At 41.0% G+C, this 17091-nt stretch overlaps 1 protein-coding gene across 1 annotated transcript; it reads left to right on the top strand.

Moving 5' to 3' along the window:
• Nucleotides 1-7572: 7572 nt before the first annotated feature.
• On the top strand, nt 7573-13322 carry LOC122730756 (follicular dendritic cell secreted protein). Its single transcript, XM_043970092.1, has 3 exons — nt 7573-7633; nt 8757-8789; nt 13158-13322. Exons 1-3 carry the CDS (start codon nt 7583-7585, stop codon nt 13320-13322), a joined length of 249 nt encoding a protein of 82 aa, XP_043826027.1. The 5' UTR covers nt 7573-7582.
• Nucleotides 13323-17091: the final 3769 nt, after the last annotated feature.

The raw sequence follows: 17091 nt of genomic DNA, 5'->3' as shown, positions 1-17091 counted from the left end.
CTCAGACACCTCCTAGCTGTGTGACCCTGGGGAAGTCATTTAACCTTTGACTGCCTCAGTTTCCTCAACTGTAAAATGGGGATAATAGTGGTACCTCCCTCCCAGGGTGAATGTGACGCTCAAGTGAGATATTCATAAGTCCTTAGTACAATGACTGGCATATAGGTTAAATGCTTTTTGAATGAATAGTGTCTGATACTCTGGTAATACAAAACTAGCTAACTCATATTGTCAAGCACTTCAGGTACTATTATTAATCCCCATTCTACTGATGAGGGAACCAAAGCTGAGTAAGGTTTATGTGATTGACCCTGGTTCATGAGATGGAAAGTATCTAAGGCAGGATTTGAACTCAGGTCTTCCTGACTCCAGATCTCCTCTCTAGCCATTCTGACACCAGTTACCTCTGTTCATAGCAGAACTCAAACATAGATCCTGACTTCAAGGAGTTTGCCATCTAGTGTAGCCCCTTTGGCATGTTTCCAGGGACTAATGATTTAGCTCCCTAGGGTTGGGAGTCATCTACCACAGTTCATTGGGGTTTGAGTTGGGAAGGGATACAATTTAGTGACCATAGGAAGTTTGGGACCATGGAGAGACAGGTGGAGCAGAGAGGGGAAACTTTTTTTTTTTTTTTAGTGAGGCAAGTGGGGCCAAGTGACTTGCCCAGGGTCATACAGCCAACAAGTGTTAAGTGTCTGAGGCTGGATCTGAACTCAGGTACTCCCACTCCAAGGCAGGTGCTCCATCCACTATGCCACCCAGCTGCCCCAGGGGAAACTATTAAAGGGAGAACAAATGGCCTTTGCAGATCAATGGGTCCCCTGGAGTGAAGTATGAGTGAGTAATTGTGTACTTTCCCCCCACTCATGTCCCCCTTTCTGCCCTTGTCTTCCCTCCATCTGCAGATGGAGACTCCCTGCCTCCCCACCCCCCAGCTCCCTTCACTGATAAGAAAGCTTTCAATGTGTAATATTTTTGTTTGCTTATTTGTTTTTTGTTGTTGCTGTTGTTAACATCTTGAACTATTTACATTGTTTATTCTCCCTTGTTTTTTTAAATAATAAAACATTTTTATTTATAGTTTTGAGTTCCAAATTTTATCCCTCCTTCTCCCCTCCCCTCCCTCCTCCTTGAGGTAGTAAGCAATCAGATATGAGTTATATATGTGCAATTATGTAAAGTATTACCATATTTGTCTTTTTTTTGCAGGGCAATGAGGGTTAAGTGACTTGCCCAGGGTCACACAGCTAGTAAGTGTCAAGTGTCTGGGGCTGGATTTGAACTCAGGTCCTCCTGAAACCAGGGCCGGTGCTTTATCCAGTGCATCATCTAGCTGCCCCCCCATATTAGTCATTTTGTACAAAAAAAATTGAATAAAAGAAAAAAATGAAAGAAAGTGAAAAATAGCATGCGTCAGTCTGTGTTTAGGCAATATCAGTTATTTCTTTTCTTTTTTTGTGGGGCAATGAGGGTTAAGTGACTTGGTCAGAGTCACACAGCTACTAAGTGTCGAGTGTCTGAGGCTGATTTTGGACTCAGATTCTCCTGAATCTAGGACCAGTGCTTTATCCACTGTGCCACCTAGCTTCACAATATCAGTTATTTCTTTGGAAGTGGATAGTATGTTCCATCAATAGTCCTTTGCTTAGAATAGTTAAGTCATTCACGGTTCTTCATCAAACAATATTGTTGTCCCTGTGCACAATGTTCTCTCGGTTCTCCTCACTTCATTATACATCAGTTCATACAAGTCTTTTCAGGCCTTTCTGAAATCATCCTGCTCGTCATTTCTTATAGTACAATAATCACTATCACCATGATAAACCACATGATATACCACAGCTTGTTTCGCCATTCCCCAATGGATGGGCATTCCCTTGATTTCCAATTCTTAGCCACCACAAAAAGAGCTGCTAGAAATATTTATGTACAAGTAGGTATTTTTCTCTTTGGGGGAATGTTTTTGGGATATAAATCTAGCAGTGGTATTGCTGGATCAAAGATTAGGCACAATTCTATGGCCCTTTGGGCATAATTCCAAATTACTCTCCAGAATGGTTGGATCTTTCCACAACTCCATCAACAGTGGATTAGCGTCCCAGCTTTCCCGCATCCCTTCAACATCCAATATTTTCCTTTTTTTGTTAGATTTGCCATTCTGCTAGGTGTGAGGTGATACCTCAGAGTTGTTTTAATTTGCATTTCTCTGATCAACAGTGATCTAGAGCATTTTTTCATATGATTATAGATAGCTTTGATTTCTTTGTCTGAAAACTGCCTGTTCATATCCTTTGATCATTTATCAATTGGGGAATGACTTCTATTTTTATAAATTTGATTCAGTTCTCTATATAATTAAAAAATGAGGCCATTATCAGAGATGCTTGTTTCAAAAAAATTTTCCCAGTTTTCTGTTTCCCTTGTAATCTTGGTTACATTAGTTTTATTTGTGCAAAACCTTTTAAATTTATACAATCAAAATTATCTATCATATATTTTGTTTTGCTCTCTATATCTGCTTTGGACCTAAATTCTTCCTCTGTACATAAATTTGACAGATAAACTATTCCACATTCTCTTAATTTGCTTATGGTATTATCCTTTATGTGGAATTCATGCACACATTTTGACCTTATTTTAGTATACAATGTGGTAATATTTATAAACAAATAGATATAGGAGAGGTCATTACAAAATGTTATGAGGAATCCAATGAGAGAGACAGGCAGAGACAGAGACATACACATAGATGGAGAAGGAGAGGGAGAGGGAGAGAGAAAGTCTAAAGAAGGGAAGCCAGGAAGGAAAGGAGGAAGGGAAGGGGGGGAGGAATTAAGGGGGAAGGGAAGAAGGAAGAGAGAGAAGCAATTTAAATTTTGTTTAATAACCCTCAGTTTTTATGCTCACAGTTGTCCATATCAATCATCCCTAATCATCTGATGTTGAAGAGAGGAAACTGAGGAAACACTAGAGTATCCAGATTAAATTGGTTGTTTCATTAAAACTCAGGAATATTTCTCTTCTTCAGTGAATTCTGTGTTCTGGAGATTTAGGTAACAAAAACAGCCCATATTTATAGGGGAAGAAAACAGGACCTTGACTTCAAGCAATCACTGAGAAGAAATAGGATGAGTACTGTCTGGTACTCCTCTCTTTTTAAAAAAAATGTTGAGTATTTGAGGGCTAGAAAACCAGGGTTTTCTTTTCTCGAGGCAAAACATCATGGGTATTTTAACCATCAGTCTATATGAGGAAAGATGACAGGATAAACAGGAAAAAAGATTGAACCTATAGTCAATAGACTTGGGTTTCTATCCCAGCCTTGACCCTTACAAGCTATGTGACCTAAAGCAAAGTACATCACCTCTCATTTATATGATAATTATATGAAAATATCAATGCATTTACATACTTATATAAACTATTATTCACTGCTGTTATTCAGTTGGTTTTAGTCATGTCCAACTCTTTGTGATCCCACTTGGGTTTTTTCTTAGCAAAGACACTGGAGTGGTTTGCTATTTCTTTCTCCAACTCATTTTACAGATGAGGAAACTGAGGCAAGCAGGATTAAGTGATTTGTCCAGGTCACACAGCTAGGAAGTATCTGAGGCTGGATTTGAACTCAAGTCTTCCTGACTCCAGGCCTGGTGTTCTATCTATTGCACAACCTAGCAGTCCTTAAATTATTATTCACATAATTCAACTGCTATTTATATAATAATTATATAAATTGTTATATTTGCATATAATAGAAAATGAATTATTTGTATATTGTGATAACAAAGATTACTTATTACCATAAAATAATATAACCACACCTCAACAACCTTGTAATCCTTTATTATATGCCCATATTGTGTATATGATGACATAACTTTACATACATTTATTGCATACAATGTTTCAACGTTCAGCCGTCACGAATAGCTACTATCAAATAGGTCTGCAGCTCAGCCATGACTAAGTTTCACCGCTAGGACTATTGCTTTTAGCTAAAATGCTGCATTTCCTTGAAGAGATGCTCTACCCAGTAGGCCATGGCATTCCCACCCAAGGCTAAGCACATGTTTATATGGTCATCTTAACTGACGCATTAAAGTTCACCTGAAATAAATAATGCCGGGATTGACATTAGCATTGTCCAAGTAATAAGATCTTAATGCCTGAGATCCCAACATCGGGATTAACATCTTTCCCAATTGGGTTGGGCAGCAGAAGAAAAACCCTTCACTAGTCACCGACACGGTTTCTGTGAAAAGGGGAATTCCAGATTGGTCCCTAACTTCAACACCCTGTGACATTCCCTGATCCAACAGGATAATGGTGAATCCCAGGGGAGAGGCCCACAAGCCACAAGTCTCATTCCATAGTGTTTCTGAATATATAAAATATTTGTCGGTGGTTGGGCCACCTTTATTCTCTTGTTCTCACTCCGAAGTCTGAACGAAGCATCTGAGCCCAACGTCTGGGGGTAAGAGAGCTTTTAATAACAAAACATTTCTTCCTTGGGCCTTGGTGAAAAGAATTCATATTTCACTTTAAAATTTCTATTAATCAGAATACATGGGGAATGAGGTGTTCTAGTGAGTTGATTTTTGTTAACTAAATATTGATCAGAAAATCCCTTTAAAATTTCAATTTGGTAGTTAAAATATGTTGTCTTCCTTTTGGCTTTAATTAGTTTGTTTTTGGTAGGGCAATGGGGGTTAAGTGACTTGCCCAGGGTCGCACAGCTAGTAAGTGTCAAGTGTCTGAGGCCAGATTTGAACTCAGGTACTCCTGAATCCAAGGCCAGTGCTTTATCAACTACCTTCTGGCTTTAGTAACATGTATAGTGAGCAGAATTAACAATTTTTTTGATTGAGAATGTTGTAATTTTTGTTTATTTATTCTGAATGTCAACAGGTAGTCATCAGTGCTGTTGGTGTACAAAGGTCTAGGAGACTGTCCTTGAATCTATACTTGAATCTATGTGTGTGTTTTAAAAATGAATTAGGGTCACTTGACACTTACTAGCTGTGTGACCCTGGGCAAGTCACATAACCCCCATTGCCCCGCAAAAAAACAAAAAAAATGAATTAGGGTTATAACTATCTGTATATATACATATATATTGTATACTATAGATATTATATACATGTTAATTCCCACCCAAGGCTAAGCACATGTTTACATGACCATCTTAACTGACCCATTAAAGTTCATCTGAAACAAATAATGCTGGTATCTATCATTAACCAAGTGATAAGATTCTAATGCCCGAGATCCTGAGATCAGGAGTTATATCTTTCCCAGTTGGGTTGGGGGAGAGAGCAGTCACTCGGATTCTTTCTATGAAAAGGGGAATCTGTTGGAGTTTCCTCTTCTTCTTCTTCACCACCATCATCACTATATTATAGCCCTGTTTTAGGGCTACAATAACAGTTAAAATTTCTATAATGCTTTAAAGATTCCAAAATACTTTATATGATATGTTATTTGATCCTCAGAGCAACCCTGGGAGGGGGGAGCTATTATTATCCCCATTTTACATATGAGGAAATTGAGGCAGACAAAAGTTAAGTGGCTTGCCCAGGATTACACAACTAATAAGTGTCAGAAGCTGGCCTGGAACTGAGATGTTCTGGACTCCAAGTTCAGATTGGGATAGAGTCCAGATAGAGGCTAGACCTCTCAATGGTCATTTCCAATGCCTATAATGAAACTCCCTCCCTACTTCTACCTCTCAGAGCATTTCCCTTCCTATCAGATGCAGCTCAAATACCTTCTTCTGTATGAAGGCCTTCCTGATACTCCAACTTCTAGTGCTCTCCCGCTCATCCTACTACTCTGTGTATCAGTCAGTTGTTTTCAGTCATGTCCAACTCTTCAAGACTCCACTTGGGGTTTTCTTGGCAAAGATACTAGAGTGGTTTACCATTTCCTTCTCCAGGTCATTTTTATAGGTGAGGAAACTGAGGCCAACAGGGTTAGGTGACACATAGTGTCCGAAACCAGATTTGAAGCCAGGAGGATGAATCTCCTTGATTCCAAGCCTGGTGCTCTATCCACCACACTCCTATATACACCTGTGTGTACATTTGCGTCTATATAATTAACTTTGAATGTTTTGCTGTATTGCATGTTTTTGTTCTCCCCCCACTAGGATGTAAGCAAATTCCCAGCAGGGATCGCTTCATTCTTTCTACTTGGATCTCCAGCAAGCACAATGCTTTGTACATAGTCTGGATGTATGAATATTTGCTGAGTCATTACTAAATCTCCTAATGCAGAAAAACAACCAGTTAATTGAGGGTTCCAGGCCATTGAGATTCTCCTTACTTCCCGTAGCACTATTTTGCTAAATGTTCTCAAACCTGGAGCTCAATTTAATTCAACAAGTAGCTAGCGAACTCCTCACTACACCCAAGCTGGTAGCTTGTAGATTTCAAAGAAGAATAAGGCATGCCTTCATAGGGCTTATAATCTAGCAAGGAAAACAAGAGGCACTCAAGTTAAAATGAGAAAGCGCAATAAAAGAGAATGAAAAGAAATCGCCTCAACAGTCCCTCCAGTCAAGGCCCCTTCCTGAAATGCAGTTTATTTGCCTTAAAGATCTGGGTGACTATCTCAATTCTCCACTGTCTCTATAGGCTGAAGGCAATATGCCATATCTGCCACTGTGGAATTATGATAGGCGACACTGTGGATGGAGTGCTGGACTGGGAGGCAGGAAGCTCCGAGTTCAAATTCTGCTTCAGATACCCACTGGGTGACCTTGGACAAGTCACTTCACCTCTGTCTGCCTCACTTTAGTCCACTGTAAAATTAGAGTAATAATAGCACTTACCTACCAGGGGGATTGTGAGAATGAAATGAGATAACATTTATAAAGTGCTTTGCAAACCTTAAAGCACTAGAAAAATGCCAGTATCACCATCATCTTTATTTTTTATAATATGTATTTACAACAATATTTATATATTACATAATTAGATAATGTTATATATTATTTATAACACATAGCATGAATATATTTATCATGTATAACATATTGTATATAAACCTCATTTCTTATTTATAATATATACAAAATATATTTTATATCATTTATAACATTACAAATATGATGATACAATAGAATATATGTATTGTACATAATAGAAATACACTTATTATTTATGATATATTATTTATATATATATTATGTGACACTATTTATGATATATAATATAAATATAATAATATTTTAATATAATAATTATTATTAACTTCAGTGTGGAAAGTTACCCTCAGGAACTCAAAACAAAGTTGTGGAAACTTCTCTACAATTTGCCAAAGGATCTAAGCAAATGAAATCTATCCTACATAAATTATATGATAAAGAGTGGCAGTGTCACAAAGTCATAAATGGTCAGAACGCAAAGGGACCTTACAGATCATCCATGTCAACACTCTCATTCTCCCTGAAGCCCAGAGATGAGGTGGTTCCCCTAAAGCCCCTAGAAGTATCTCCTGAGGATGTCTTGGCAATGCTGTGTATTGGTTGTGACTCTGTGCTGCTTGCCTCCAGGACACACACAGGCTGCAGAGGACGATGAAAGCCTTCATGATCATAGCTGTCATCGCTATTACTCTTGGTTCCCTTGTAAGTCTTGTTTTTATTTTTAATTTCCTTATTTATTCATTCAGTCATTCATTCAATTATTTATTTGTTTACCTGTTCACTCATTCATTGATCTGTTTATCTATTTTTAATTTTTTTTTTTTTGGTGAGGCAATTGGGGTTAAGTGACTTGCCCAGGGTCACACAGCTAGTAAGTGTTAAGTGTCTGAGGCTGGATTTGAACTCAGGTCCTCCTGAATCCAGGGCCGGTGCTTTATCCAATGTGCCACCTATTTTTGATTGATTGATATTGTGTTCAAGAGTTCTCAGTTCCTTCCTATTGACTTTGGCCTCTTTCCTTCTCCTCCCTGGTTTTCTGGTTTTAAAATGGGAAATGAGCAGTTGCACGTTCAGGATGGATGGGTTCCAACAGGACCACAGCTGAGAAGCTATTCTTCCTTTTGGGTCCAGTCTTTTATCACTTATGGGAAAGGTTAAGTTATATAGAATCTAGCAACTCTGACCATCTAAACCTGTCAATGGGGATATTTCAGAGTCGGCACACTCAGAGTCTGGATAGAGGCAGCCAACAAGCATTCGTGAAGTGCACACATTGTGCCTAGGGGCGGCAAGGGGGTGCAGCGGATAGAGCAGGGGGCCTGGAGTCAAGAAGACCTGAGTTCAATATCCACTAGCTGTGTGACCCTGGGCAAGTCACTTAACCCTTTTTGCCTCAGTCTCCTCATCTGTAAATGAGCCAGGGAAGCAAATGGCCAACCACTCCAGGATCTTTGCCAAGAAACCCCCAAATGGGGTCATGAGGTGTCAGACACATTGTGCCAGACCCTAAAAATTAGTGGGATGATCACATGACAATTTATCATAGCTGAGTGGTTTTAGAGGTCATTTAAACCACCCTTCTCATTTTACAGATGAGCAAACTAAGGCCACAGAGATCCAGAGGTCAGACAGGAAGTGAACCCCGTTGTTCTCTCTCCTCAGTCCAGTTTTCTATTCTCTGTACCATGTTTGCCTCTGTTCTCCACATTACCTCCTGCTCAACAATTTCTTTTTGATGTGTGCAGATGTATGAATATATGTCTGCAGGTGTATGTGTTCATACGCATAATTGCCTTTAATGAATTTCTCCTGGTTTGTATTGTAGGCTGCTCAGGATCAGGAACGGGAAAAGCGCAGTGTGAGTTCATCTTACTCTTTCCATGTAGTCCCTACTGTGAGATTTGAAATTGGATATTAGATCATAAATCTCCCTTCTTTAACCTTTCCCTTAATTTATCTCCCAGACTAGTAAATGGAAGAAGCTTCTGGGTTTCTAGTTAGAGTTTTATTGTGTGGTAGTTACCAGGTGATGTTGATTAGAGGGATGGGAAAGTAGAAATACAAAACAAATAGTCTTAAGTCTAAGCTTAGGCTATATTCCGTATAAAACTCACCAAAAGCCCAAGGCCATAAAACATCTGAAAATACCATAGAAAGAAATATGTCCAATGGATTTTCTTCCCTGAAAACGTTTGTTGATATTGTTGTTCAGTCATATGGTCATGCCTGACTCTTTGTGACTCTATCAGCCACAACACATCAAGCTTTTCCATCCTCCACTATCTCCCCAAGTCTGTCCAAGTTCATGTTCATTGCTTCCATGACATTATTTCTCCTCCATCTCACCCTGTGCCATCCCCTCTTCCCTTTGCCTTCAACATCAGGGGCTTTTTCCTGGTGGGTCCTGTCTCATGTGGCATTTTGCTAATGTGAGAAGCAACCAACAGGGAATTTTGAAAATAATGAGATATTATTTTTAAATTCAGCTGAGAAATAGAAGCAAAAAAGGTTATTTTATGGGTCTGGATATTGTTGTTTAGTCATTCAAGTCATGTCTGACTCTTTGTGACCTATTTGGGGTTTTCTTGGACAAGATCCTGGAGTGGTTTGCCATTTCCTTCTCCGGATCATTTATTTTACAGATGAAGAAACTGAAGCAAACAAGGTCAAATCAGGGTCAAACAGCTATCAATGTCTGAGGCCAGATTTGAACTCACAAAGATGAGTCTTCCTGACTCCAAGTGTTACACCCCTTCCACTGTGCCACCTAGCTGCCCTATTTTATGGCTAATCATGGCTAACTAACTAGACATGGGAATAAAAACAGAGCTAAACTTTAAATAACCAATGCTTTGACACTGAACTGATATGCCCCCTGGCGATGCTAAAGAGGAAATGGTAGTCGGAGAGTTTGCACAGAAACCGTTTTGGAGCAGCATCAAGAAAAACAGAATGAGTGTCTGAACTTGTCAAAACCCATGTTTGACCTTGCTTCATGCTTGATTTTAGTCTCAAAGTCATGGGACCATATCAGTTGGAAGGAATCTTATAGATGATTGAGCTGAATCTCTTTACCTTTCAAATGAGGTAACTGAGCCCCCCAAGGCCAAGTATCATGCCCCAGGTTAGACTGTGAATTGTGAAATTGTAATTCTAATCCAGGCTGTCGGACTTCAAATACAATACACTAAGCAACATGGGACTTCTCCCGAATTGGATGCCTCACATAAATTGTCCACAAATATCCTAGCATGTTCTAGCCTTAAAAGCCATTATGTGTGCCTATCCCAAACCCCAAATTATACCAAGGGAGTTTCAGGCATCAGCATTTTAGGGAAGGGTTTCTGACTGAGGCTTTTCTCTCTGCATAAGAGGAAATCAGTGACATACAGTTACACATTATCCAGACCAACTCTGGGTGAAAATAAGTGACCAACTTGAGTCATTGTCTGGTTAAGTTTCGATGAAACATCACCCAAATAGGATGCTGTGACTAAGCTAATCCATCTCAGTGGCCAGTGCAGCTGAAACATCTGTCCTGAAATCACAGAAGGGAGTCAAGAGACCTGGTTTTAAGTGCTAACTCTGAATGGCCTTGGGTGAGTCACCTATCCCCCCAAAACCTCAACTTCGCCCCCTAAATCGAGGGAGCTATCACAGATAATTCCTCAAGTCCTTGCCAGGTCTGATGCTGGACAAAATAGCCACAAAGGAGTTGAGAATTGGGAGGCTCTACGCTTCTGTCTGTTTCAACAGTGGCAAAGCAGATCTAGAGGCCAACAAACTTATTTTTGTCCCAAGAGCAAAACCAGTTTTTGAAATATTATTTTTGTTTGGGCAGAAGACTTGGCATCTGAATGCAGCCACTCTGCTGGAGTCTGAGGATAGTCAAAGTGGTGGGTCTGGGGAACAGGCAGATAACACATTGACTTGCCAATGGCTTGGACAACATCCTGCTGGAATGCAACAGGATGAGGGAGATAACATCGTCTAGGCTTCCCCAGCTCTGTTTTTCTAGACAAAGTTATCAAGTGAAGTGAAATGCTGCAGACAGCCCACTTGAGTCGTGATCAGCTGGACGGGACTCCCTACTTTGACTTCCCCTAAGCAAACAATTGTTGCTATGAACTTAGAAATGGGATCAAAGATTCAAAGAGTTAGGAGGTCAGTCAAAAGGCAGGGAAAGGGGGCAGCTACGTGGAGCAGTGGATAAAGCACCGGCCCTAGATTCAGGAGTACCTGAGTTCAAATCTGGCCTCAGACACTTGACACTTACTAGCTGTGTGACCCTGAGCAAGTCACTTAACCCCCATTGCTCTGCAAAAAAAAAAAAAATAAAAAGATAAAAAAGTCAGGGAAAGCATTGGTTAAGTGCCAACTGTCTATTAAGCATTTTACAAATATTATCCTATTGGATCCTGAAAACAACCCTGGGGGGAATAAGTGCTTCTACGACCCCCATTTTAGAGTTGAGGAAACTGAGGCAGACAGAGGTTAAGTGACTTGCCCAAGGTCACACAGCTAGAAAAGTGTCTATGGCTGGATTTCAACTCGTGTTCCTGACTTTGTGACCATGGGGCTGGACATGACTGAATGACACCAAGCTCTTAACTCCAATCCCAGTGTCCTACCCATTAAGCTACTTAGATGACCTCATTTGAAGTGCCTACTATGTGCCAGGCACTGTCATAAGCCCTGGGGTACACAGAAAGGCAAAAATAAAGAGCTTCTATTGGAATGAAGAAAACCCTGTGTAAATAAAGAAATCTATTAAGGTCTATACAAAGGAGGCAGAAAGTGATCCCAGAGGGGCTGGGTTTGAGCCGGGTCTTGAGGGGAGATGAGGAGACTAAGAGGCAGAACCCTGAAACAAGGACAGCCAGCGATGGCACAGAGAATGGAGATGGAGCGACCCACCCAAGGAACTCCAAGGATGACAGTGTGGCCAGATCTGAAGGAGAGGAGTAAAGGAGAAGAGGCTGGAAAGGAAGGAAGGGTCCAGGTGGTGAGCAGCTGTAAGTCTCCGAGTTCACATTTGATGCTGGAGGAGACAGAGAGCCACTGGAGCTTTGGGGGGAAAGGAGAACTAGGTTCTGGAAACATCACTCTGGCAGCTGAAGGCAGGATGGATCCTGGTGGGGAGAGACTTGAGGAGGGGAAATTATTGCAGTAGTCCAGGTGAGAGGTGATGAGCAAGTGTAGTAAGGTGGCAGTTATATGAGGAGAGAAAGGGAGGCATACAAGAGAAATATTATGGGGGCAGCTAGGTGGCACAGTGACTAAAGCACTGGCCTTGGAATCAGGAGGGCCTGAGTTCAAATCCAGCCTCAGACTCTTGACACTTACTAGCTGTGTAACCCTGGGCAAGTCACTTAACCCTCATTGCCCTACAAAAACAAAAACAAAAACAAAAACAAAAACAAAAACAAAAACAAAAACCAACCCCCTCCCCCCCCCCAAAAAAAAAAACCAAAAAGTGAAGAAGAGAAATATTACAACCATAAAATAACTCAATAAGGAAACTGAGGCCCAGGGAAGTTACTTGACTTGCCCAAGGTTACTTAGGTAGAAAGTACAGAAGAGAGAGGCAGGATTTGAATTCCGGCCCTCTCTTCTATTCCATAAAGGGATAGGGTCTGGCATATAGTAGGTACTTAATACATGTTGCCGCTAGGTGGCACCATAGTACATGGAATTCCTGCCCAGAAGTCAAGAAGACTCATTTTCCTGAGTTCAAATCTGGTCTCAGATACTTACTAGCTGTGTGACCCTGGGCAAGTCACTTAACTATGTTGGCCTCAGTTTCCTCATCTGTAAAATGATCTGGAGAAGGAAATGGCAAACTACTCCTGCATCTCTGCCAAGAAAACCCCAAATGGGATCACATATGACTGAAACAACAACAATAATAAATGTTTATTAACAGTGCAACTGACCTTTGATTTCATTTTTATAGGGAATTCCGAGGTGATGAAAATCCTTTTAGCAATGTAGGTTATCACCTTTTAGGCAACATATAGTCTTAGAGAGTTGTCTAGGAGAGATTGAGAAGTGACTCCACCAAGGTCACACAGCCAAAATATATGAAAACTTGAACCCAGGTCATTTGACATCAAGACCAGCTGGCTTATATTCTATATACTTTCATAGTACCTGCTCTTAAAAAGCTATTTGTTGTTCCTCTGCACTTTAAATAATGAAACTCTATCTTACTTCTTTTTCTCAGCTGAGCAGTGAAAGTGATGAATTGCGGCCCTGGTTTTATAGGCCCCGTTACCAGTATCCATTTGGCCCCTACCAACCTTTTGGTTACCCTGGATATGGATGGCCAAGGTATTATTTCATTCCAGTGCCACCTCCAGCAGTAGCTGCTCCTCCTAATAAAAAATAAGTCAAACAAAGAACAAAGAGGTAAGTCCCAAGTTACCCTCTAATGAAGTCCCCAACTCCAATTTTGTTAGGACATTCTATCAGAGAGAAGGAAAACGGCACAGGAGATAAGAGTGTTGGGTTTGGAGAGAAGAAAACTGGGTTCAAATCCCACTTCTGACATTAGTAGCTGTGTGACCCTGGCAAAGTCACTCAACTGCTACTATCTGTTACTTATGTAGCTGGGCATGGGCAAGGGTGATTAGAGTTGGGGCAGGGAATTCCCACCCCTGAATAATCACAAATCCTTTGAAGAACCTCTGGGTTCTGAGCACCTATGGTATACACAGCCCTTTACTAGGCACTAGGGGACAAAGTTTAGGCAAGAAAGAATCCCAGACTCAGAATTTTTGGATTATTTGGGTGACATGACACACATAAAAACTATAATGAGTATTACATTAAAAGATATTAAGGTCTGAGGTGGAAAAACCTTTACTGTCAGGAGGAAAAGAGCACTCGATAGAAGATGTTTGAACTTAGGCTCTAAAGGATGGGTAAGAATTCAACAGCTGAAGTCAAGAAAGGGATCAGAAGGGTTGGCGAGGAGAAGTCTGTGACATTTCTAACAGAAACCTTGGGACTGGTTAAGTGTGGAACATCGGGGCAGCTAGGTGGCACAGTGGATAGAGAACCGGCCCTGGAGTCAGGAGTACCTGAGTTCAAATCCGGCCTCAGACACTTAACGCTTACTAGCTGTGTGACCCTGGGCAAGTCACTTAACCCCAAGTGCGTCACTAAAAATTTTTTTAAAAGGCGTGGAGCATCTAAGCACCAGCCCTGGAATTAGTAGGACCTGAGTTCAAATCCAGCTTCAGACACTTACTAGCTATGTGACCCTGGGCAAGTCACTTAACCCTGTTTGCCTCAGTTTCCTCATCTCTTAAATGAGCTGCAGAAGGAAATGGCAAACCACTCCAGTATCTTTGCCAAGAAAACCCCAAGTGGTGTCTCAAAGAGTTGGACATGACTGAAATGAATAAACAACCACTAAAACAGATGGCAATCAAGTTGCCAAAATGCCAGATAATTTGGGGGAGAAAGTGGTATTAGCATCTGGGAGGATTGGGAAAGGTGTCCCATATGAGGTGGTATTGGAGCTGAGCTTTGAAGGAAACCAAGGGTTCTAGAAGCACAGGTGAGTAGGGAGTCAATTCCAGACATGGCAGACAAACTTAAGAGAACCCCATGGGGACAGAATGTCATATTTGAAGTAAGAAGCAAGGCCAGTCTAGCTGGATGATGGAGTGTGATAAGATGAGCAATGAGCCCCAAGCTTGAAAAGCTCAGTTGGAACCAGGTTGCAAAAGGTTTAAATGTCAAAGAAAGGAGTTTGTATTAGACCCTAGAGGCAAGAGAAAGTTACTGGTGCTTTGTTGTTTGGTCATTTCAGTTGTAGCCAACTTTCCATGACCTGATTTGGGATTTTCTTGGCAAAGATACTAGAATGGGGGCGGCTAGGTGGCGCAGTGGATAGAGCACCAGCCCTGGAGTCAGGAGGACCTGGGTTCAAATCCGGCCTCAGACACTTGACACTTACTAGCTGTGTGACCCTGGGCAAGTCACTTAACCCCCATTGCCCGCAAAAAAAAAAAAAAAAGATACTAGAATGGGTTGTGCTGTTTCTTTCTCCAGCTCATTTTACAGATGAGTAAACTGAGGCAGACAGGAGTAAGTGACTTGCCCAGGGTCACATAGTTGGTAAGTGTCTGAGACCAGATTTGAACTCAGGAAGAGGAGTCTTCCCCACTCAAAGCCCAGCACTCTACACACGATGGTGCTACCAAGCTACCCTACCGGAGCTTTAATCATTTTTCCCATTCCTCAAGAGCCCATTTGGGGTTTTCTTGGCAAAGATACTGGAGTGATTTGCTATATAACAACAACAATAATAATAACTAGCATTTGTATATTGCTTTGCAATTTACCAAGTGCTTTACATATATTATCTCTTTTGATCCTCACAATGGTCCTGTGGGGAAGGTGCTATTATTATGCCCATTTTAAGAGATGAGGAAACTGAGGTAAGCAGAAGTTAAGCAGCTAGAGTCTGAGGCCAGCTTTGAACTCAAAACATGCCTAATTCCGAGTCTAATATTCTACCTCCTGCACCACCTAGCTGTAACATAACTACCTCATTTAAATCCAATTTACTGATGTTGTCACTGGTCCTCTTTGAAAAAGAACGACAAACAACAACACCATAAGACAGGTATGATAGCAATATCCCTTTGGCTGCTATTTGTCAAATGGATCGGGGATGGGAGGGGTCTCCTGCAGGGCCACAGGACCACTTAGGAGGCTATTATCATAGTCTAAGTGATGGAACGCAGAGGACCAGACACTGAGGAAGCACTGGTGAGGTGGAAAGTGGCAGCAACCAGTCAAGGCTATGTCAGGAAGTTTGGAAAGATGGGAAAGTGCCTAGATAGGCCAAACCATTGAAGGAGGGGTGGTTTTTTTAGAACTGGAAAGAGCTTTTGCAAGCAGAAGGGAGAGAAGTACTGAAGACAGGGGAAAGAGACAAGGATAGCATCAAGGTCTCAAACCTGGGAGACTATGTAGATGATAGGACCACTACCAGGAATGAAGATATCAAAAATAAAAGCAGGGGCAGCTGGGTGGCGCAGTAGATAGAGCACCAGCCCTGGAGTCATGAGGACCTGAGTTCAAATCTGGCCTCAGACACTTAGCACTAGCTGTGTGACCCTAGGCAAGTCACTTAACCTCGATTGCCTCTCTAAAAAAATAAAAAATAAATAAAAGCAGATTTGGACCAGAAGATAATAAGCCTGATTTGGGAAACTGTGTTTGAAAGACTGAAGATGCATGAGAGAAGAAGGATGATTATAGAAAAAGTCAAGAAGTTGTAGGAATCTAGGACAAAGGTAGAGAGATTAGCTGCAGTGAGAAGGCAGAATATTTCTCTTGTGACCAAAAAAACAAAAAAAGGAGGAGGAGAGAAACACTGGTGATGTTGAAAATTTTTGAAAAGGGGGGAATCAAAATGACTAACTTTAGCGTTTTCAGGAAAGCAGGAAGCTAGGTGCTCTGCTGTATGTGTTATGCATTTTGAAGGCACAGGTACAATGAGAAGCTTCCTAATTGATGAACAGATTGAGCATAGGTGTCGTGGTGAATGAGGGAGTCAATAAGAATAGTCCAAACTTTTGTAAGGTAGTTGATTGTTTAGAAGTTGGTATCATTTTCCATTATTAATTTTGATGAAGCCCTCAAGCCAGAACACAAAAACAAGAGTCATCTATAATGTACCCAAATTTGGAAAGAAGGACTCTTTGATTAGTGATAGTTTACACTCGCGTAGCCCTGTAAGATATTGCAAGACTTTTATTTTATGGTGCACTGTGCTAGGCACTAAGAATCTAAGTAAAGCAATTCCTACTGGCAAAAAGCTTGCATTGTAACAGAGGAGAGGACAAGGGCATTTGCTAATAAATATACGCAGCATAAAGTTAATACACATCTCTACACAGTAGCTCTTAAAAGGTAGTTTGGGAGGGAGGTCAGGAACAATTGGGGGAGGGGGAGTCATACAAAAGGTAGTGGGTGAGCCTCATTCAAGGAAGAGAAGGGCTGGGGTGGGGTAAAAAGGGTATGCATTCTCATCGTGGCAGGCAGAGCAAAAACCATGGAGAAAGAAGATAGTCATGTATGAAGAACAGAGAGAAAGTCTGTTTGGCTGGATCCCAGAGTATGGGAAGAGTGATTTA

The sequence above is a fragment of the Dromiciops gliroides genome, chromosome 6, assembly GCF_019393635.1.
Source record: "Dromiciops gliroides isolate mDroGli1 chromosome 6, mDroGli1.pri, whole genome shotgun sequence".
Classification (NCBI taxonomy): Eukaryota; Metazoa; Chordata; class Mammalia; order Microbiotheria; family Microbiotheriidae; genus Dromiciops; species Dromiciops gliroides.
The sequence above is the reverse complement of the archived record's forward strand: the minus strand, read 5'-3'. Positions and strand labels throughout refer to the sequence as shown.

Bases quoted from the DNA above. Each gene is read 5' to 3' on its own strand.
- LOC122730756 (XM_043970092.1), top strand. From the start codon at position 7,583: ATGAAAGCCTTCATGATCATAGCTGTCATCGCTATTACTCTTGGTTCC. The intron at 7,634-8,756 runs GTAAGTCTTGTT...TTTGTATTGTAG, and splicing joins CTATTACTCTTGGTTCCCTT to GCTGCTCAGGATCAGGAACG. The intron at 8,790-13,157 runs GTGAGTTCATCT...TCTTTTTCTCAG, and splicing joins AGGAACGGGAAAAGCGCAGT to CTGAGCAGTGAAAGTGATGA.